The 21902-nt window shown below is 46.8% G+C and overlaps 9 protein-coding genes across 9 annotated transcripts, besides 1 other annotated feature; 7 read left to right on the top strand and 2 right to left on the bottom strand.

Annotated features, from left to right (window-relative positions):
- Window positions 1–505: 505 nt before the first annotated feature.
- On the top strand, window positions 506–2141 carry FPSE_06585 (uncharacterized protein; the record flags this gene model as incomplete). The annotated part of the gene is made up of 4 exons (XM_009259703.1): window positions 506–987; window positions 1035–1219; window positions 1277–1661; window positions 1712–2141. 4 exons carry the CDS (start codon window positions 506–508, stop codon window positions 2139–2141), a joined length of 1482 nt encoding a protein of 493 aa, XP_009257978.1.
- Window positions 2142–2342: 201 nt separating this feature from the next.
- FPSE_06586 (uncharacterized protein) lies at window positions 2343–3761 on the bottom strand (the record flags this gene model as incomplete). The annotated part of the gene is made up of 1 exon (XM_009259704.1): window positions 2343–3761. The coding sequence occupies one exon, from the start codon at window positions 3759–3761 to the stop codon at window positions 2343–2345; it is 1419 nt and encodes a 472-aa protein (XP_009257979.1).
- Window positions 3762–4218: 457 nt separating this feature from the next.
- On the top strand, window positions 4219–5719 carry FPSE_06587 (uncharacterized protein; the record flags this gene model as incomplete). Its single annotated transcript, XM_009259705.1, has 4 exons — window positions 4219–4704; window positions 4757–5001; window positions 5058–5499; window positions 5549–5719. 4 exons carry the CDS (start codon window positions 4219–4221, stop codon window positions 5717–5719), a joined length of 1344 nt encoding a protein of 447 aa, XP_009257980.1.
- Window positions 5720–5966: 247 nt separating this feature from the next.
- FPSE_06588 (uncharacterized protein) lies at window positions 5967–7862 on the bottom strand (the record flags this gene model as incomplete). Its single annotated transcript, XM_009259706.1, has 1 exon — window positions 5967–7862. One exon carries the CDS (start codon window positions 7860–7862, stop codon window positions 5967–5969), a length of 1896 nt encoding a protein of 631 aa, XP_009257981.1.
- An 820-nt stretch (window positions 7863–8682) lies between these two features.
- On the top strand, window positions 8683–9498 carry FPSE_06589 (uncharacterized protein; the record flags this gene model as incomplete). The annotated part of the gene is made up of 1 exon (XM_009259707.1): window positions 8683–9498. One exon carries the CDS (start codon window positions 8683–8685, stop codon window positions 9496–9498), a length of 816 nt encoding a protein of 271 aa, XP_009257982.1.
- A 309-nt stretch (window positions 9499–9807) lies between these two features.
- Window positions 9808–11694, top strand: FPSE_06590 (uncharacterized protein; the record flags this gene model as incomplete). Its single annotated transcript, XM_009259708.1, has 1 exon — window positions 9808–11694. One exon carries the CDS (start codon window positions 9808–9810, stop codon window positions 11692–11694), a length of 1887 nt encoding a protein of 628 aa, XP_009257983.1.
- A 693-nt stretch (window positions 11695–12387) lies between these two features.
- Window positions 12388–13806, top strand: FPSE_06591 (uncharacterized protein; the record flags this gene model as incomplete). The annotated part of the gene is made up of 1 exon (XM_009259709.1): window positions 12388–13806. The coding sequence occupies one exon, from the start codon at window positions 12388–12390 to the stop codon at window positions 13804–13806; it is 1419 nt and encodes a 472-aa protein (XP_009257984.1).
- A 1093-nt stretch (window positions 13807–14899) lies between these two features.
- FPSE_06592 (uncharacterized protein) lies at window positions 14900–18203 on the top strand (the record flags this gene model as incomplete). Its single annotated transcript, XM_009259710.1, has 3 exons — window positions 14900–15205; window positions 15251–15684; window positions 15731–18203. The coding sequence occupies 3 exons, from the start codon at window positions 14900–14902 to the stop codon at window positions 18201–18203; spliced, it is 3213 nt and encodes a 1070-aa protein (XP_009257985.1).
- Window positions 18204–19372: 1169 nt separating this feature from the next.
- Window positions 19373–19468: a repeat region.
- A 1722-nt stretch (window positions 19469–21190) lies between these two features.
- FPSE_06593 (uncharacterized protein) lies at window positions 21191–21514 on the top strand (the record flags this gene model as incomplete). Its single annotated transcript, XM_009259711.1, has 1 exon — window positions 21191–21514. The coding sequence occupies one exon, from the start codon at window positions 21191–21193 to the stop codon at window positions 21512–21514; it is 324 nt and encodes a 107-aa protein (XP_009257986.1).
- Between the last annotated feature and the right edge of the window lie 388 nt (window positions 21515–21902).

Here is a 21902-nt window from a genome sequence, read left to right as displayed (position 1 = left end):
TTACTATAATAAGAAATGATAGGCAAGCACTGCATGTGTCGTGGATGGGTCCTCGGCATTTGTGCAACGACCTTTTAGTCACGCATTGCTGCGCCAATATCAGGCACTGCTATGTCTTCGGCCCTCGGACCGGATTCGGGCCGTGGCTACATACTCGCTTTAGATAGTAGTTCGCGGGGAAGATGCAAGTCTAGTTAAGCTTAACTGTTAAAACAAAAGTAAATTTCGACATCGAATCAAGATCCTTGTTTTCCCAGACTACTCCAGAATGCTAGTCAGTCTCTGGACATGCACGAGTCAGCGACTCATGGAAACAGGGTTGATCCCTTGTAGACCTAGCCAAGTTGGTAGCTGTAGTACAACCATAGCTACGTGTAGAACTCTGCTTGATCACACTATAAAATAGGCCCAAAACTTACTTTAGGAACGAAGTCCTTGTGCCGACGCTCTGACGTGTTTTCGCAAACTGCTCATTACATTCGTCTCTCCTGCAACTCACCTCACCATGGCCACCACGATGGAGGCTTCCCCGGACAATGACAAAGCAAGTGTCAACATGGCTGAGCATGTCGACAAGGTTCAGTCTGTCGAGGGTGCTGGCTGGAGTGAAGCCGATACCAACAGACTGATACGCAAGATTGATTGGTCCATTATCCCATTTGTCTCTATCCTCTACCTCCTGTCCTTCCTCGACCGAACCAACATTGGTAATGCTCGTCTCGATACCCTCGAGCTAGACCTGGGAATGACTGGCCTTATGTACAATCATGCATTGGTCATATTCTTCCCTTTCTACATCATCGCAGAAATCCCTTCAAACATGGCCATGAAGAGGTTCAGACCTTGGATTTGGATCCCTTCGATGATGGTCGCTTGGGGTATATGTTGTACATTAATGGGTATTGTCCAGAGCTATCCTGGTTTGATGGTTGCTCGAGGTTTTCTCGGTCTGACCGAGGGTGGCCTTTTCCCAGGCATCGCCTACTAGTATGTGTTCTTGGTCTTTTGATCCTACATGATACTTACAGCCACAGTATTACCATGTGGTATCGTCGCCACGAATGCGGCTTTCGCATGGCCATATTCTTTTCGGCCGCCACTGCCGCGGGTGTGTTTGGGGGTTTCCTCGCGCGTGGCATCATGGAGCTGCGTGGTGAGGCGGGACTAGCTGGCTGGCAGTGGATCTTCATCATCGAAGGTCTTCTTACAGTCGTAGTCGGTAAGTGTCCTAATTAATTGCTCTGTAATGTATAATGTTGATAAGTCATCCTTATAGCACTTGTATCATTCAAGCTTATGTCTGATTACCCCGATCGAGCGAAATTTATAACTGAAGAAGAGCGAAAGCACATCCAAGAGCGCCTGCAGCTCGATCGATCAGGATTGGCAGAGGAGTTTGAGATGAGATACGCGCGGGATGCTTTTCGCGACTGGAAGATTTGGGTGCATATGTTTATTGCGGCTGGTACATTTACTGCAGTCTATGCATATTCTCTGTTTCTTCCTACCATCATTCGCGATTTGGGTTATTCCAGCACGACCGCTCAACTCATGAGCACTCCTCCTTATCTTGTGGCTTGTGTTATTTGTGTTGGAGCTGGATGGTGGGCTGATAAGATACAGCAGAGAGGGATCTTCATGATTATCTTCATTTCCATGTCGTAAGTATTCTTGAAGTCCTTCTCATTATTACCTACTGACTTTCCACTAGTGCGCTTGGACTGATTCTTCTTATGGCTGTTGAGCACCCGGGTGTCAGATACTTCGGCTGTTTCCTGCTCGCTTCAGGCACATTCCCATGTGTTCCACAGGGCATTGCCTGGAATAGCAACAACATCGGGGGATCGCTCAAGCGTGGTGTCGGTATTGCGATGAATGTGAGCTGCGGCAATATTGGTGGCGTGATTGCAGCGTATCTGTTCCTGGCGAAGGATGCTCCAAGATATTTCCCAGGTTTTGGTACGCTCCTTGGACTCCAAATCATGGCACTGATATTGTGTATCTTCATGAGCATTTACTTGCGTCGCGAGAACGCTCGAAGGGATACGATGCACAAGGACCCCAGTTTATATACTGAAGCAGAGAAGCATGCCGAGAGGGAGAAGGGTGACAACGCAACCTTTTTTCGGTATACGATTTGAGACAGTTTGACGGACAAGGCAATGGTTTACACGATCAGATAGAAGATTAGATTCACTCTGGGTGTTGATATTTCGATACAAGAAATGATACATAATATAACCTAATCATAGCTAGTTTTGTTTCATAATATTTGATGGTTCGAACTGATCTATTTATAAATTCTGAAGCTGTCTAAAATGTGATATCCTTGTGCATCGACGTTAATCCAAGAAGACTGTTCTTTCCGCCGCCTCCACTGCCTGTTTCAACGTTTGAGATATGGTCCTCAACTGACCCTCTGTTACTGTAAATGGAGGCGCAAGCAGAATGTGGTCACCCTTGACGCCATCGATAGTTGCACCACCTGGGTACAGAGCAACACCCTTCTCGAAGGCAAGTTGTTGCACCAGCAAGCCGAACTTGGCTGCAGCGTCAAATGGCTGTTTTGATTGCCGATCCTTCACAAACTCAACTCCCCAGAATAAGCCCCGACCTCTGATATCCCCGACTGACCTGCACCCACTTAGGTCTTCTCTGAGCATTCTCTCAAGAACGAACCCCATTTCAGCACAACGCTCAACAAGGTTATCGCGTCGGATAATCTTTTGCACAGCTAATGCAGCGGCACATGAGATAGGATGCGCCTGATATGTGTGACCATGGTTGAAAGCGGCTGATCCTTGTCTCAGAACGTCGACTACTCGTTTGTGGATGAGAACACCAGCAATGGCAGCGTAACCACCCCCGAGGCCCTTAGCAACCGTCGTGATATCGGGCACTACCCCTTCTTGCTCGAATGCGAAAAAAGTACCTGTGCGTCCAATACCGCACATAATCTCGTCGAGAATCATGAGGATGTCATACTTATCGCACAGCGCTCTGACGCCTTTGAAGTAGCCTGCAGGAGCAGCAACGCAACCAGATGTTGCGCCAACTACTGTCTCGGCGATAAATGCAGCGACATTTTGGGGTCCTACTCGCAGAAACTCTTCCTCGAGCTCGACAAGTAATCTAGCAGTAAACTGATCTTCGCTTTCGGAGCCGTCTTTGTAATGATAGGCAAAGGCAGGCGAGACATGGGAGACGTTGGGGTAAAGGAAGCCATGGTAGGGAGCCCGTCGCGCTATGTTTGTAGAGATAGACATAGTGGCCATAGTGTTTCCGTGATAACATTGGCGCCTGGAGACAATATGCACTTTCTCCAGATCACCCTTTTCGTAATGGTACTGACGAGCAAGTTTGAGTGCCGACTCGACAGCCTCGCTACCACTCCCGACGAAGAAAGCCTTTTCCAGGCCATAGGGGTTGCCTTGCAAAAGAACATCGGCAAGCTCTTCTGCAGGTGCAGTAGTGTAAGACTGTGTATGAACGTAGCTGACTTTGCGGGCTTGGTCGGTAATGGCTTGAATAACTTCTTCCCGTCCGTGACCTATCAACGCTACCGCTGCACCGCCACAGGCATCGATGATTGTTTGACCGCTGGACAACTTCAGCTCAATACCTTGTGCAGACTCGACCATATAGGGATGTTGCACAAGGGATCTGTGCATCAAAGCGCCTTCACGGTGGATAGGCTTGATTGGTGTGGAGGGTTGGTGACAGGGAACATCATTGAAGTCCGCAATTGTTGAGGGCGCCATGATTGAAAGATATGAAACGAATATAAGGAAAAAACGTTTAGTATGTTGATCTGATGATAAGTTGTCTTCTTGCTTGAAAATTTCTACTTCATCTTGTCAAAGCCCCAAGGTTCATTTATAAGAGCTGAGAACCGAAAACCGATGGAACTCGTCGGAACTCGGGAATGATGAATTTTCAACCGAAGCCCGACGAGCCGACTTATACCGGGTCATTGCTTAGTTTCGACATTCCCATGACGAACATTATCGTGCTCCATGATCCACTGAACTGGGATTCTTTGTCAAGGGCGTCGGCTTTGCCGTCGGTTATGTAGTTCTCTAATCCGATGGCAGATGTTAGGCAGATATTTAACCCAAGTATTTCTCGAACGTTCTCAGTAAAATTGTTTGTTTCATGAAGATATATCTCATCAGGACTTAGGACACTGTTCATCAACATCGATGCCGATACTGCAGAATGGCTACTCAAATCGCAAATCCGGTCGTCAACTGCTCCGACCCATCAAGCTCGTCCGACAATGAGAAGGGCGATGACACCGACCACTCCCAGCTTGGCTGTCAATCACCGACTGCGACACCGCCTCCATTTGAGTTTGATGATCCCAAAGGATGGATCGCAGTGGTAGCAGCAGCTTGCTCTCTATTCGTCTACCTAGGCGTTATTTACTCCTGGGGAATTATGCAAGTTAGACTTGTCGAGGTGACTGGAACTAGTCTGACAACCCTGACGTTTGTCGGATCGTTGGCAACATCGTTCATGATCTCACTTAGCATTCTCTCTGGCATGGCAGTCCGTAAGCTTGGCTATCAAAAGACAGCCTTTGCTGGTGGGTTGTTGATGGGATTGGGCGAGTTCCTTGCGAGTTGGACAACAAAGCATGTTGGGGCCCTTTTCGTTTTTCATGGCGTGATGTTTGGGATTGGCGGCGGTCTATCCATTTTTGTAAGCTCACTTAGTCCTTGCTGTTTTGAAATCCATACTCACATAAGCACAGGCTTGCTCTACCGCCCCTTTGCGATGGTTCAAGAGACACCGAGGCCTGGCCATGGGTATCGTGTTTGGAGGAGGAAGTCTTGGTGCCGCTATCATGAGCATAGCAACCAACCTTCTTGTGAAGCAACTGGATGTGGCATGGACGTTCCGCATTCTTGCCTTTATGCTTTGGGGAGTTTGTATACCAGCATCCTATTTCATCCAACAACCTACGGGATCCGTAAACGCGGGATTAAAGTTACAATGGTGAGTTCCCAACACCCATCTCTAAATCAGAGACTAGTAACTGACACCTTCTGTAGGTATCGCGTCAAAGAACCTCGGTTCCTTCTCATCATTGGAGGAACAGCCATGTCATGTTTTCCACTATTCATCCCACCATACTTCATCCCGATCTTTTCGAGGTCGATGGGTTACTCTAACCAGATTGCCATTGTTATACTTGCAGCCTGGAACCTCGCTTCGACTGTTGGCAGAGTTTTGGGTGGCTACACCGCTGACCATCTTCTTGGACCACTCAATAGTCTGATCGTTTGCCTTCTCTTCATTGGCCTTAGTTCATTGGTTGTCTGGCCTCTTGCTTCTAGTGTTGGAATTTTCTCAGTATTTCTCATCTTCAATGGCATTGGGTGTGGCGCCTTCTTTAGTCTTGTACCACCGATGCTAGGTGCAACAATGGGTCCTGAGAATACACTTGGTATCCTGCCCATTGTTTGGACCACCTGGTTCTGTGGCTTCTTTTTCGTAAGTTCAAATCTTTGAAGTTTATAAAAACTCATTCTGACTATGTTAGGGAACTCCGATAGCCTCCGGTATCTATTCACTGGCGGGAAGCAGTGGTGATGAGGATGTTTCAACTTTTAGGCCGGCTGCCTACTATGCTGGTTGCATGTCACTAGCAGGGCTTATTTTTATCATTATCATTCGTCTCAGTATTTCGAAACGACTCCTTGTCTGTATATAGTTAGTTGATCGTAGTATGGCGTGTGCAACATCTCATATTTATGTTCATAAGATTGAGCCTGCCACATTGCATTCAGTGCCAACCCTTACTGTACTTACAAATCGCAGTCTTGTGTTTCGCATGCAATATGATAATGATATTAGTCTGAATGATGCAAAGATGTTTGACGCAATGAACATGTATTTATTCAACGAGGGGAGAATTATAGATAATAATATATGACTAATGCCAAAGTCGGTAGATGATTCTAGGATGTCGAACCCTCCCTCATCGTCACCTTCACCAAAAGGATGCCTTTGCTAGGCATGCCATCCTTATCAAGTAGTCTAAGGAACCGATACCCAAGTCTAAGTCGATCTAGACGCACACACGCCCATGCAGCCATAACATCTAGGCCAGGAACATCATTCATGACTCGGAATGAGAGGAAGGATAGCTCAGGGACAACGCCCTGAACATTAAGAAATTCGATGGTTTCCTCGTTGAAGCTTGGGCTTGTTCCCTTGCTCTTACATGTCTGTCCACTGTAGCCAACCTGCTTCATCTTCTCCGGGCTCTGATCCTCGTCTGTCATAGCCGAGAAGGCATTTGGCTCCGTGTGGAAACCAATTTTGACGTAAGGAATAAATTTGGCCGGGTCGTCGGTACTTTTCAACAGTGGTAGGTTTTGAGCTGCTACCACTGTGATGGCCAGTCTCTCCAATGTCTTGCTAGGGATTGAGACATCATCGTCGTTTGAAGCGCTCTCATGACAGTATCCCTTCGGCTTCAGAATATAGCCATCCGATCCCATGAACATGCCCTCATTGAGGATCATGCCCACATCCCAGGATTGCCAGTTAAGAGCAACTACCTGCACACCAGCTCGCCAGAAGAGAACAGGGTCGTAATTGGACGAATCAACGCGCATACCGTGTGGATAGGTACGCATCAGGTAGCGTCTGTTGTGGGAGAATAGAGCTTTGGGCAGTCGTCTCTGGATTGCTGATGCTGCATCCTCCGAAAGTGAAAAGATGTGGTTTGGCATGGTAGCCTCCGGTTCATCGAGCGACTTGAAGCTGATTCCGCGTGTGTGGATTCCCAGGCGGCTTAGACGTGAGGTGATCTTGGGTGCCTTGACCTTCTTTGTCTTCTTCTCGTTTCCTTCTGTGACAACCTCGAGTAGACTCCCGTCATCAGATGCGTCACTTTCAGTCTTGTCCTCCGGGACATATTTGACCTTGATGAGAATCTTCTTTCTCAGTTCATGAGGGGAAGGTAAGTGGGCAGGGTCGCACTCGGGTTCGTCGAGAAGATAATCACTCCACGTTTCCTTCATAATGTCCACCATTGTGTTTTGTTGCAGCGGACTGCAGTGTACTTCCAGGCTGACGATGAGTGGCAGTTCAGATGTGGTGAATGCGTATTCTCGGACAGTTTCGCAGACATCGCGGAAGGAAACCTCCTTGGTCATTGTGAAACCGTGAAGGACTCGTGGCTCTGCATGTATACAGTCTTCGAGTCTGTCATCAAATGTTTTGCCATCTGGATCGACGGGATCGAACTTGTTCATTGCCCATCGGCCAAACTTGATGAATGTTCGCTGCCTCAATCCAATTTTCTGTTGTTCAGCGCCGACTTCGCGGTTGTTTCCGTCGTCATTTTGTTCTTCATTCTCAAAGCCGGGTTTCCACTTCTCTTCGCCGTCCCAGACATCAATCTCGATGCATCGACAGCCTCGTAGTAGCGCATCCTTGTATGCTTCGGCGCTTGAGTCGCTGGAAAGCTGGTTGCCGGTGAGATAAGTGTTGTGACTTGAGCTGATGAAGTAGTTGTTCAGTGGCCAGGATAAGTCTTGAGGAACTGCCATCTCTAGGATGTTGCCGCATGGTGATGTGAGATACTTGATCAGTTCATGTAGGTTCAGTTCTTCGTTGTCGGTTAGGTAGGCAGCCAGACCATTTGGGTTTTCAGCTTGAACGTGGTGCATGAAAAGGCCAATCTGGTCACGACGCCACTTCCCATCAGCTCCGGCGTATTTGTTGAATAGCTGGGCATAGTGGCTTAGGAATGACTCCTCGAGAGTCTCTTCGATGCCATTGCGCTGGCCACTTGGATGGCCGCCGCCAGCCCTATAACGACTCAGAGGGAATTCGGTTTCCATTGTGAAAAAGATCTTGAATTCAAGGTATTGGAAAGAAAAGTTGGATTAGGAGGGAAGAGTCTGAAGAGTCAATTTTTATACTATGCGCCAAGACGTACAATTAGAAGCAATAGCCTTTCATCTAGACCTCCTCAGTCATAGGGTACAAAAATAAATAGTCTAAAAAACATGATCTAAGTGGCATGAATTGATCTACTAATTTCGTCTCTTATGCATCCAACGGCTAAGACTTCTCGTACCCTGAAGCGGCTAACAGGGCCATGATCAACGCATGGTCCCTGCATTGCGGTGAGTTAACACGAGAACACGAATCAAAGCTGATATCCAATTGACTGTGGATCTCATAGTCTCGAAGACTCTGGTAGGGCTCTTGGCAGGCGGCAGTCTTTTCCATCTTGGCTTATCAGGGGCAGCGAACAAGTGATTGTTCTTATTCGAGATTGCATGTACTTCTCAAACCTAAGGCTGTCAAGATATCTCTTTAGTAATGCAGACATCTGTCGGTCTAGAGTACAAGTGTGCTTCATCATATGGGTTTCTAAATTATCCACTGCCAAGTCATAACAACCACAGCCGAGCTACCCTAATTGGGTCAAGTATGGATTTTCGGAGCGAGAGGGGAAGCACAAAATACAGAGACAATAAACTGGTCAAGCAGTATGTAAAGTGTTCGAGTTATTTTGTTCTTTCCGTCAGTACACGTACACTAACAGTCTTCTGTGGCTCCGCGTCTGACACAGGCTCATTTTACACAACGTGTACCTCTCTCTACAAAACATCATTTCTCCTCAACATCCATCTTTGACATTCGCAATCCATCATGGACTCAGAAAATATCATCTTTTATGACATTTCCCCTCGTCCCCCTGTGGAGAAGAATGCTCACGCCCCAAACCCTTGGAAAAGCAGGCTTGCACTCAACTTCAAGGGCGTTCCATACACAACAACATGGGTAGCTATGACCGACATAGCAAAAACGCGCATCGGCCTCAATGTGCCAGCAGGACGCAAATTTGCTGACGGTAAAGACTTTTATACTTTGCCCATCATGCAAGACCCTACCACTGGTGCCGTGTTGGGGGACTCATTTGACATTGCGCTATACCTCAACAAAACCTATCCGGGCGGGGGTGATTTGTTCCCAGCTCAAAAGCTTGACTTCGACTACGAGCAGCCTTATATCCTCATACCTTTGTCTGATTGCAGCAACAAGGAGTTTCCCGACTATGCAAAGTTCAACATGAACATTGACGCTGCATTCACTGCTCATCTTCAGCTTGGGGTTCAGGGCATGCCGTTCCACCCCGCTACAGAAGAGCAGACCAAGGCCGAGTTTGTGCGACGGGCCGGAGTTTCGGGATGGGACGACTTTGCGCTTAGTGATGAAGGGCGAGTCAAGTTACTAGAGTCTCTCAAGAACATGTTGGGTGACCTGGCAGTGCTCTTTACAAGGGACAACAGCGGACCCTTCCTGCTTGGGTCACAAGTTACCTACGCGGACATCATTGTTGGCGCGTGGCTCCGGATGATGCATGTAACTTTTCCGGAGGACGAGTGGCAGCAGGTTATATCTTGGCATCAAGGCGTTTTCGGCAAACTGCACGATGGATTGGAGGTGTTCGCAGAAGTAAAATAGCCAGTGCACAATGACCAACAATATGCCAAGACCGATAGTTACAGAACATGGCGCACACCTCTTTCAGCTTCCAACGCCAACCCAATTATGTTGCACCGACTCCAGTCTTGTTATGTAAGGGAATTTATTGTCGCGATTTAACTCGGCGCGAGGCTCACAGGGCTCAAACAGTCTGCAAACACACGTCCTCTGCGTCTCCGCAGACATCTCTTCTCGACTTATTTATAGTCCTCCAAAGGATCCGTAAATAATTTGGGAATTACACAATTGTACAATCTTCTCTTACAAGAGAAACACAGTGATTTGATCATGTCTTTTGAGATTTATACTGGTTCTTGGACCGATTGGTCACGAGGTCGAGTTCTGGGAGCAACCCTCACTCTTTCATCGAGAGATGCCAGTCTTCTCCTCGCTTTTATCGCAGCATTCGTCACAGTCGTTGCAATTAGACTTTGGCTCATCATTGCTTTTACCACTCACCAGTTGGCTGCCGCTGGTGGAAAGCATGATGGACTTTACTATCAGCGGCAGGTCATTCTCCGGAACGTCAAGTCCGCGCCAGCAGCTGCATGGTTGTTTCTCCAACAGGCTTGGCACTGGCGAGGAATCGCTACATCTTCCTTCTCCAGGACACTCCCTCTGGCGTTGTTTTGCATTATCTACTCTGTGGGGTTCGCCATTCTAGCAGTCTTCTCTTCACAGATATCGGACTCGGCATCTACGTATCGGCTTCTACGTAGTCCGAGCTGCGGCTTCCAGATTCCGAGTGAGGAGTATCAAAAGGCAACCTTTGACAATCAGAGAGCCGCTTTGTATTCCAAGGAATGCTACAGCAACACGTCTTCTCCCATGTGCAATACTCTGCCCACCAGAAAACTAGAATGGGCTTCTTCATCAGTCGACTGCCCATTCGGAGGAAAGGTCTGCCTTGACACGCCTTCTCTCAAGATGGAGAGCGGAATGATTGACACGCACTATGATTTGGGACTCAACAACCCACCAAAGAATAGGCTGAAGTACAAGAGGGAAACAGTTTGTTCTCCTCTGAATACTGGCGACGGCTTTACCCAATACATAAATGGCTCAGAGGCAGATTCTTTGGGCTGGCAAGACAACGTGTTGATCAGATACCTCTATGGCAGAAACCTCAACGGTACGATTAATCACACACACATTTACAACACGTTCGGGCGGAATATCAACATCGGGTACTCAACCTGGACATTTTTCTATCCTTATAACAGTGTCTGGCAACCTGTAGATGAGCTACTGGTACCAGATACAGACCTGACATTGATGCTCATCGCGCCCAATTCCGTTGTCCATCTCAAGCCCAACGATGATCCGGTATTTGCTGCTTCAATACCAATGAATGCTCAAGGTGCGTTCGGCTATTTGCCCGATCGCTGGGTGAGCCCGATCGCTTGCATTGATCAACACCAGTTATGCAATCCTAACAACGACAAATGTACCCCATTGCTAGATCGCCAACGCTTTGTCGAAAGTGCCATGAAAGACTCATTGGCGTTGAATGTCGCGCAAATTGTCACTGCCCAACGGCTCAGGCTTGTGCTCTGGGAATCGAGTCTGTTCTACCATACGATATGGACTCAAACACAAAGCTTTCTTCGAGCCCAAGAAAAGGTAGCGGGTATCACTGGCCTACCACTGCCATCGAACCAGTGGGAGATTGAGATGAGCGCTCTATTCAACACCACACTTGCGAACCTACAGTACCATATGATGGAGTATGCAGCTGGCTCTTCGGTGCCTACAGCAGTCAACATTACAGAACCGTGGGATGACCCATCTGCGGACTCTGGATGGGCTACTGCTTACAAGAATATGTGTTACAATCAGAGAACGAAGGAAACACAAGGGACTTTGAACTTTTCCATACTCGGTCTCGGATTGCTATTCGGTCTTGGATTGTATATCATAGTACTTTCCTTCATTCTTGAATTCCTAATGGCCTGGATCCAGAAGTGGTTAGGCCGAGGGATACTGAGAGCCAGAAGATGGGAGAGAGATGCCACATTACAGCAGATGAGACTGCTCTATGAAATACAGGGATCTGGAGATTGGAAGGGAACAACTGAGGATTTTCCATGTACTGTGACAGGCGAATATTTCGGTCATGACGAGGAGGTTATCTCGTCTACGACTGTTGAAGTACGCCAGGCCCGGCCTTCGTGAGAGATTTTCCATACACCGGTATGAGACTCTGTTTCGGTGGAAACCCTGGCAACATTCAATCCAGTTTGTTTTGAGACGGTTTGTTTACTTTCGCATTTACTTTACGGCTGGTATGCAATTGATTCGTAATTTAAAAATAAATACAAGACTAAGTTATTGTCATTTGAAGTGTCTCGTATCCAAATTACTCCAGAATGCCGATAGCCGCAGAACAAAGCAGGAATCTTTCTATTATCGCGATTCCTGGAATTCGGGTTAATCTCACAATAGAAGATGAATGGCACTTCAATTTCTCAGATGCTCAAAAATTCGGGTAAGCTCAGGGGCCATCCCTTGTTATCTGTGGGGTGAGACAGGTAGAGTCAGTAGCTACATTCTTTGGATTGCCTGGCTGGAACTTCATGTCTCAATTGTCGTAGTCTCGCTGCCTTTGACTAGTACGAATTGTAGCAAAATGTCTAATGCTGTGAAATATGAGGAATTGTCCCAAATGAGCGATAGGGGCAAATTTGGATTATATGGCAAAAGGTGAACGATTGAATCGCATAAAAGGAGGAGTTGATTCCTCCCAAATCCAATCTTTCTCATCATCAAACAACTCTCTCACTCTCCATTCACTCGCTCCTCTACTCTCTTCGGAGCTTTATACAATCGTTAATCCAATCACTCGCTCTCAAGACTTCGACTTTCAAGATGCGCTACACTGAAATCCTCGCCCTAGCCATGGGCAATGTGGCCGCAGCCCAATTCACCACCACTCGCTTTGCCAACACTACCACCGCAGCTTTCGAGACTGAGACTGCTACTGGAACCGTTACTATCGGTACCGAGACCACTGGCACTGAGACTACCGCTGCTTCCACCAGCACTGCTGCTGGAGGCATCGGAAACCCAGATGGCTTCAACTTCCTTGGCTGCTTCTCTGGCAATGGTTTCCCCAGCTTCACCCTCGCTTACACTGGCGAAGACAACGATGCCGACAAGTGTGCCGAAGAATGTGCTGGCTCCAACTTCCTCGGTCTTTTCGATGATCGATGCTACTGTGGCAGCGATCTTGACCTAGACACTGCCAACTCTGTCGGCACCAGTGAGTGTGACATCATCTGCCCAGGTGACGACTCAGTCAACTGTGGTGGTCGCACATCCAGCTCTCGAGTCATGCGCCGCCAGAGCGTTGACATCAACATTCTCCTCTCCATCTACGTCGCCATCGGTGTCAACCCCGGCGAGACCGATACCGTTATCAACACCGACTTCATCACCGAGACTCTGCCTGCTTCCACTACCACTGCCACCGTTACCTTCACCGAGAGTGGTGAGGTTGCCACCAAGACCGTTACAACTGTTCTGCCTGTTGTCCCTACCAGTGTTATCATCATCTGCTATGGCAACTACTGTGCTCCTCAAGTCCACTGCCCTACTTGCACCAAGTGGCAGGTGGTTTGTGAGGATGACCTTTGTGCGCCTCGCGAATGTTATGACGATACCTGGAACAAGCTCAAGATTTGCAAGAACGGTAGCTGCTACTACTCTGACTACAAGAACGAGGAGTGCAACCAGAAGATCACCTGTCACGGATCTAGCTGCAAGGTCGACTACTCTGTTGATTATGCTCGCAAGTTTGTCTGTGACGTTGAGGAGGATCGCTACTACTTCGACCAGTGCAAGGACGACTGCTACAGCTACGAGAAGTGCTCTCACGGAGAATGCGAGCCTGTCCACCCTCCTGTCAGCCCTCCCAAGCCCGTCAGCCCTCCTAAGCCTATGGTCCCTGGCAAGCCTCCTGTTGTTGTTGTCCCTGAGCCCAAGCCTGAGCACCCCGTCAAGCCTGAGCACCCCATGAAGCCCGAGACTCCCATGAAGCCTGAGGCCCCCAAGCCTAGCAAGCCTGTCCAGCCTGAGCACCCCGTTGCTCCCAAGCCCGAGCACCCCGCTCCTCCTGCCACTCCCGAGCACCCTGCTCCTCCCATGAAGCCTGAGCACCCTGAGGCTCCTGTCACACCCGAGCACCCCGAGACTGGAAAGCCTGAGGTTCCAGTCGTTACCGCTGGTGCTGCCAAGTCCTTCGCCGGCTTGGCTGCTGCCATTGCTGGTTTCGCTTTCGTCCTGTAAAATCTTCCTTCTTCATTGGATTTTCATGGTACCATAGCATTGCATTGTGGAGCATAACTGTTCTTAGCATTGATCGGTTCGGTTCCTGTTCTTGGACTATTGTCCAGCATTAGCATTCATGTACATTATTCTGCTGTCTAGTCTTTGGGCCACTTTTGCCGGACTAGATACTTGTTCTTTCTTCAGTGGTGGATTCTTCAGGGATAAAGATTATTTAATACACTTCACAAAGTTCATCTTACCATCCGTTCTCTCTTACTTATGAACCTGTCTCCTGATTCATGCAACCATCTGTGTGGAATGGAATGATTTTGTACAGACTTGCCCACACATGTAAACAAACAGATAATTTGGTGGGATAGTTGTTGCAGACAAACACCTGGTAATTTAGTTGTTGCTTCAACCCCAGCTTCCTTACTGGAGACAATACAAGCTTCATTGAAAAACACCAGTTCTGTAAAATTTAACTGCTACTGCGGGGTTATAGAGGAAACGCTTAAATGATAATTCTATGACCAGTGCTTATTAACTCCCCTCTTTGCCAAGTAAAGACGATTGAGTGGAGAGGCTCAGGCCAACACTATACCTGGCACAATTGATACAATAGCAAGTGTCAAGCAAACGACTTTTCCCTCGGCCGCAGCATCATCATAGCACGTTATTGCATTTCCACGAATCAAGTCCCTTTGCCCAGGAGCGGGGACTCATCTGGAGTCATGATCGGGACGAGTCAACTGAAGGTTGACCGTCATCTACCGCCTGGCCTGATCATCGTGGGTAAATACTGACACAGCATCCGGTTGGTCAATGCCCCGGATTAATCACTCAAGGTTGAAAACAACCGGTCTCGTGGCTAATAAGGAACCCGGCTCAGTGGGGCGGATGCAACTCTGTGATGATCATACCCCAACTTATTGTAGAACGAGTTCCACTTAATAAACGATTCCATAATGCCTAAACTAATTTCCTCGAAAGATACTTGTTCTATTTATCCGGCAGTTGTATATAAGAGAAGAATGGCTGATCGACGCTTTCTGTGACGATAGTCAATGGCTTGAAGTACCTTACCTAGGACCAACTTTCTTCTTAAGCGATGAAGCTCTCACGAGTGTCGCTAACGTTGCTGGGTCTGGTGCCATTGGTATCAGGTCTAGGCCAACAGGCTATTGTTTCTTTCAACAGCTCGGACGACGCCTTCCAGATTGTTGGCGGCGATGCCGGTAAAGGCCAAATCCGTGTCTCCGAGGACGAATACTGGGGAGTGATTCGTGCCGCCGGAGACCTTGCCGTCGATTTTGGACGTGTCACTGGAACAAACTTCACGCTCAGCAACGGCAAGAAGGATGCTTCTGCGGCCAAGTATACCTTTGAGCCTGTGGATGTAAAGAACAACACCTTTGTAAGTATCTCTATTTCATAAATGCTCAGAGTTAACAACTTGCAGTATCGCACTCTCAAAGAGGAGAGCTTTTCTGGCCCCGCATACTCAGACCCTGATGAAGCCAACACGGTCATCATTGTCGGTACAATCGGTCATTCAAAGCTTATTGACTCTCTCATTGACGATGGCCTGATCGATGTCAGCAAAATTGAAGGCAAATGGGAGTCTTTTGTTAGTCAACTTGTCAAGGATCCCCTCAACGGAACAGCCCAGGCACTCGTCATTGCAGGCAGCGACCCTCGAGGAACCATTTACGGTATCTATGATGTCAGCGAACAGATTGGTGTCAGTCCATGGTACTGGTGGGCCGACGTCCCTGTGCGTAAGCGGGACGAGATTTATGTTACATCCAAGCCCAAGGTTCAAAAGTCACCTTCAGTCAAGTACCGAGGTATCTTTCTCAACGACGAGCAGCCAGGTCTATCCAGCTGGGTCGGGTAAGTTCAGTGTCATTTTTTGTGAAGCATGCGCTAACTCAGTCAGCTCTCGATGGAAGCCAACTTGGAACAATGCTGCTCCCTACAACCATGAATTCTACGCTCTTGTTTCAGAGCTACTTCTTCGTCTACGTGCCAACTACCTCTGGCCAACCGTCTGGGGTAGCATGGTCTACATCGATGACCCATTCAACCAGCCACTACTTGATGCCTACGAAATTGTACTCGGTGGATCTCACACAGAGCCTATGATGCGAGCACAGAACGAATTCAAAAATTTCTACGAAGGTGATTGGCAGTACCACACCAACAACGAGACCATTGATGAGTACTTCCGCTATGGTGTTGAGAGAGCCAAGCCCTATGCTCGAAACAGTATGTGGACCATGGCCATGAGAGGAACTGGTGACACTGCTATTGAAGGCAACATTGGAATCGACGGCATTGTTGACATGCTTGAGACTCTTGTCGACAACCAACGCGAGATTCTCAAGAAAGGTCTCAAGGTTGACAACTTGACCGATGTTCCCTCATTATGGTGTCTGTACAAGGAGGTTCAGTCCTACCAGGAGCGCGGCCTGGAGGTTCCAGATGATATCACTCTGCTATGGGCAGATGATAACTGGGGAAACATCCGCCGATTGCCTCTTGCCAACGAGACTGACCGTTCAGGTGGTGCCGGTGTCTACTACCATTTCGACTATGTCGGTGACCCAAGAAACTACAAATGGATCAACACTATTCAACTCGAGAAGACAACTGAGCAAATGACTCTGGCCTATCACAGGAACGCCCGCCGCATTTGGATCGTCAACGTTGGTGATCTCAAGCCCAAGGAAATTCCCATCAGTCATTTTATGGACCTCGCCTACGACACTGAGCGATGGGAGACTAGTACTACTAAGTGGGTTGAAGCATGGGTTGAGCGAGAGTTTGGTAGTGAGCATGTTGAAGCCATCACAAGCATCATGACACGTTACGGCATGTATGCTGCTCGTCGCAAGTTCGAGTTGCTGGAGCCCTGGGTCTACTCAGTCATTAACTACAATGAGGCTGAAGCTATTCTGGAGCAATGGGCTACTCTGAGAGAAGACACCCAGGCTGTCTATGACAAGATCGACTCCGAGTTCCAGCCTGCCTTTTTCGAGATGCTCCTCCACCCAGTTCTTGGTGGAGAGATTGTGAACAAGATCCAAATTTACGGCGCCAGGAATCAGCTTTACGCTGGACAGAAGCGAAACTCGGCCAACGATGTCATCTGGAAGTCTCTGGATCTGATGTACAAGGATTCCAACCTGACACAGAGATGGAACGAGGTTCTTGATGGCAAGTGGGCACACATCATGGATCAAACTCACTTGGGCTATGATGGGTACTGGCAACAGCCCATGAGAAACAGCCTCCCAGATCTCCGATTCGTTCAGGACGTCTTCCCATCTCTCGGTGGTCAATATGGTCTTGGCGTTGAAGGTTCAAATGCCACCATCATGGGTGACAGTAAATGGCACTCTTTGTCCTCCAATGTCCTCGAACTTCCTCCTCTTGAGCCCTTCGGAGCTCAATCTCGATACATCGATGTCTTTCACCGAGGCCCCAAGTCTTGTAACTGGTTCGCAGCACCATGGGAAGACTATGTTAAACTGTCTCACTACAACGGTACAGTCGGTGGTAACAATGGCTCGGATAGCCGTGTGTATGTCACAGTCGACTGGGACAAGGCTCCCAAGGCACCCAATACAACAGAGGTGTTCATCAACGTCACCAGTGACTGCCAGGGATTCGAGAGATACAGCGGCCGTGATCCCAAGATTGTCGCGACAGTCATCAACCGAGAACTACCTGAAAGCTTCGAAGAGGGTTTCGTTGAATCAGATGGACATGTTTCAATCGAAGCATCACACTACCAAAAGATCCGTGAGGGAGACTCAAACAGCTCATCGCTCGAGTATCGCACTATCAAGAACTATGGCCGAACTCTTGCAGGTGTTGGCTTGTATCCTCTTGACACTGAGAAGCTAGATGTTGGCGAGGGACCCGCTTTGGAGTACGATATGTACCTGTACACCAACACTTCCGCGGCGAACGTGACCATTTTCATGTCTCCCGGTGCCAACTACCTTGGAGACCGAAACCCGCTCGAGTATGCCATTGTTCTGTACCCATCCGGTGAGGAGCAGCCTGATACAACTCTTGTGCGACCAATTGGTCCCAACGTGGGTACTAATATGCCCGATGGATGGGGTTACGCTGTTGGAAACGCTGTTTGGGGCCTATATGGTAACTATACCACGTCTTCATTCGAGGTTCCCAAAGAGGGAGCCTATACTCTTCGTATCTGGGCCTTGTTGCCCAACATCTTGATTCAAAAGATTGTGGTCGACCTTGGTGGTGTGCGACAGTCTTACCTAGGACCCCCAGAGAGCTTCCTTCTTGGCCGAGATGAGCAAGGCAAGTACAACGGTACTTCGTTCGCAAGCACGTCAGGTATTTTGGGAGGAACATATGATAAGTCCTCATAAAGAAGGCATGGACATGATGTAACGACCTCAACTTCATAGTAATACTATTCTTGCACTACTATGTTCATATGTTTGATACTAACACAACATTCGTTGACTATGTGCCTTGATGGCATAGTGTTTAGTTCTATGCAATATCAAGGCTTAGTTTGGGCGGCAATGCCTATTGCATTGGCGTTGAGAAGATGCATGCCGACAGAGAGTTTTAAACGACACAGGTATTAATCTGGACCGGCGCTATGGATAGACCAAGATGCCAGATAGGTTTGAGAATATTTGAGGCCAGATGCATCGATACAGACGCCAATATACTCCAAGTATGCAGTATCAATTGGCCTATCCTAATGCAATTTAACGATATCGTAAGACAGGTGATACGAATTTGACCAAGTTCAATTTTAATGGTGTTGTTCTGAACCGAAATCTGGATTTTATGGTATGCTTTTTCAGCACTTTGGATTTGTTAGCGTTTTCGGATTTATCGACTCTACCCCTTGATTTTCGATTTTACCACCAAAATGAGCTGCCCCACCATTTGAGGGGCATCTACATTCCGTATCATAGATTGACTTGCCGACTGTGACATTGCAAAATCTCACCTTGGCTAGATACGCTGTATTCGCAGCTTACTGATTGCCCAACACTGATACAATATCAGCTCAATTCTTGCTCCAATCTTGAGATTGCGAATGAGTTACTATCAGCTTGTTCTAAGTTCCAGTAACCAACAGTTAACTTCCCATCCCTCATATTTGATAATTGTAATTTGCTCATCATGCCAACTCCGAAGATCATGCCAACTCCAAAGATCATGCCAACTCCAAAGATCATGCCAACTCCATCATTTTAACTCCAAGATCATTTTAACTCCAAGATTATATTGAGATTATATAGAGCATACCGACTAAAAGCTTTCGCAACTAGAGAGTAGAATACATTTATTTCAAGACAATACAGAGACAGCAAGTGGACAAATTGTGGATGAATTACACTACCGATTTGGCATCAGATATCATAACCAGCATCAGATAGCTAAACAAATTCCACATTTGTAGACATCATTATGCTCATTTCGCAATTGGAAGCACATTTAGCGACAGTTAATTAGCTCCTGATATGCAGTATTTATTATATGTATTTAGTGATAATAATAATATTCTTTCTTCTGGTTTATTTATTCCTTTCTCTTAGTTTATTTACTTCTTTCTCCTAGTTTATTTATTCCTTTCTTTTAGTTTATTTACTCCTTTCTCTTAATCTATTTAGCAGTAATAGTAATAATATTTTTATCTACTCTCTCGAATTTAATTTAATTTTAGTTTAAATGCGCTATAGGTAGGTCCTTTTGCAAAACTTAATTGAATATACTAAGTCTTTCTGGCATATTTAGCAAATCATATTAAACTTAAGTTCTTGAGATCTCTTCCTTTTGTTGCTCTCTAGTTAGTTCCTTTTGCGAAACCGGGTCCAATATGATATTCATTCCTTTTCTGCCTTTGAGTGCTTGCTCGCTATATACTTCTGCGAAACATCTCTTTAATGATCGAATGAGTAACTCATTTATACTTCTGCGAAACGGAGCATGAACTTGCGCTCGCCTCATTGGGACCCCCTGCGAAATCAAGTCAAGGAGAAGACACTCTGAGCTTAAAATTCCCTCGATTATGTTTATATGTTACGAAGCTCAATAGATTCACTTATGAAACTGGTTTGCTCCGTTGGCCCTGCTGCAATGTGCTTTTTTGGAGGCCATTTGCGAAAATGTAACAAGAACACAATGCTAAACGCCATCAGACTGGTTTACTTGGACCACCCTATCATGGCGCTTTTTGTTTCGAATGAGTTGCGAAAGTGTGAATGTAGACTCATTCCATCGAAGAATCCCAATGCTGAAACAATATGTATGACATAGCAACGTGGGCAGTTGCGAAAGTATGGCTAACATCTAGACGCAATGAAACTGCAATACTTAAATTATTTGCCAAATTGTAGCAAGATATCACTTGAACGGCAATAAAACTTAAAAGCAATTTCACATTTCAATAAGACATATTCTTTATTAGACCTGGTCCTGTATAATGAGACGCCTGGTTGAGATTATCATGATACGTTCTACGGAGATGCTTGCTTACACTTCTTTAAACACGTTTAGATGCTACGCAAAATAATAGCAAGACCAGGTGTAGTCCCTTTAGTAACTATAAGCTACTCATAATCACAATTACGAAGGGAACTCCGACTGTCTGCCCAAATCACTTGCAAACTCTAGGCGCAGAGTATATTCATATCACCACAATATTATTAAAAGATAATAAGTGTTATTGCCCAAGAGATCAATAATCATTAGATACTGGGCATTTGCGAATTAATCTGGACTGAAAGTGTATAGTAGATTTGTCTTTTGCAATTGATCTTGGTATTCTTTGGTGCAAGTGGATGTCTATAGAATTACCTGGATTAAGAGTGTATAGCAGATCTACCTTTTGCAATTGATCTTGATTTTTCTTTTGTGAAATGGATATCTATAGATATTCCTAGATTGCAAGTGTATAATATATCTGCCATTCGCAATTAATCAATTGTGCCTTATGCTACTAGGTAGGCCCATTTGAGGTCTTTCGCAATTAAAGGCTTTGTTCTTTGCTTAGATAGGAGTAGATGAATGTCAGAACACACAAGTCCAACTGCACATTACTTGCAATCTCTCGTTTCTCTACTTTATTCACTGCAGTGAATCACTGACCAAGGAGCTTAAATCTTTAACTTGGTGGTCTACATACAGCTTACCCTCTGCCATCTTCATCTTCATCTTTCATTTCTACTTCTCCAACATGCATCATCCTCTCCTTCCTACATTAACACAACACATCACCAACATCATTACCTTATCTCCTCGTTATCACCATCTTGTCGCATCTACAGTACACCAAACACTGTTGCTTGGACGACTCCTAATAAATCCACCTATGAATACTTTACCGCCAACGATGGCATGTACCGCGCCTTTCTTGCTTTCAGGGGATGCTCATATCAACAATGAATTGACAGCAGAGGGTTCAGAGAATGGGCACTCGGAATTGCGAAAACCTTCCACTAGAAAGGTTGCCCGAAAGCGCAAGGCCACTGACTGTCAGAGCAACGCAAAGAAGCAGAAGTCCATTGATTGGGAGTTCGGCATGTTCGATGACATGTTCTACAAGGGGGATGGATCTACCTCTGATGATATTCCCAACAAAGGCAAGAGTGGACCTGGAACTGCGAAAAAGCTGATTAAAAAGCCAAGAACGACAGTGACGATTTTGATACACTGAAAATCCTGAACCTTGAGCTTGGGCCCTTAGATCTGGACATACACATATTCGGTGTTATGCCCACCGAAACTGCGAAAATTACACGATGCCAGAGCCTATCCGAATTCGACAAGGTAACAATGCCACTGCACCATGAGATCACCACGGCCTTGATGACCTATCTAAGAACAATGACAAGCTTGACCGGGGTGTTAAGCTGGAACCTATAGCATTTTTGGAATGGGGCTTCGCAAGACATAAGGAGAGTAATGGGGTCTGGTTTCTTACTTCTAGTGGGCTAGGTAAGCTGAGATCTGGGAGCAGGGTTCTTCAATTGGCTTTGAGGTTATTACATTGCAGGCGATATGGGAGAAGATCGGTATAGACTGAGCATCCCGCGAAGTTCTCT

This window comes from Fusarium pseudograminearum, chromosome 2, assembly GCF_000303195.2.
Source record: "Fusarium pseudograminearum CS3096 chromosome 2, whole genome shotgun sequence".
NCBI lineage: Eukaryota > Fungi > Ascomycota > Sordariomycetes > Hypocreales > Nectriaceae > Fusarium > Fusarium pseudograminearum.
The sequence above is the reverse complement of the archived record's forward strand: the minus strand, read 5'-3'. Positions and strand labels throughout refer to the sequence as shown.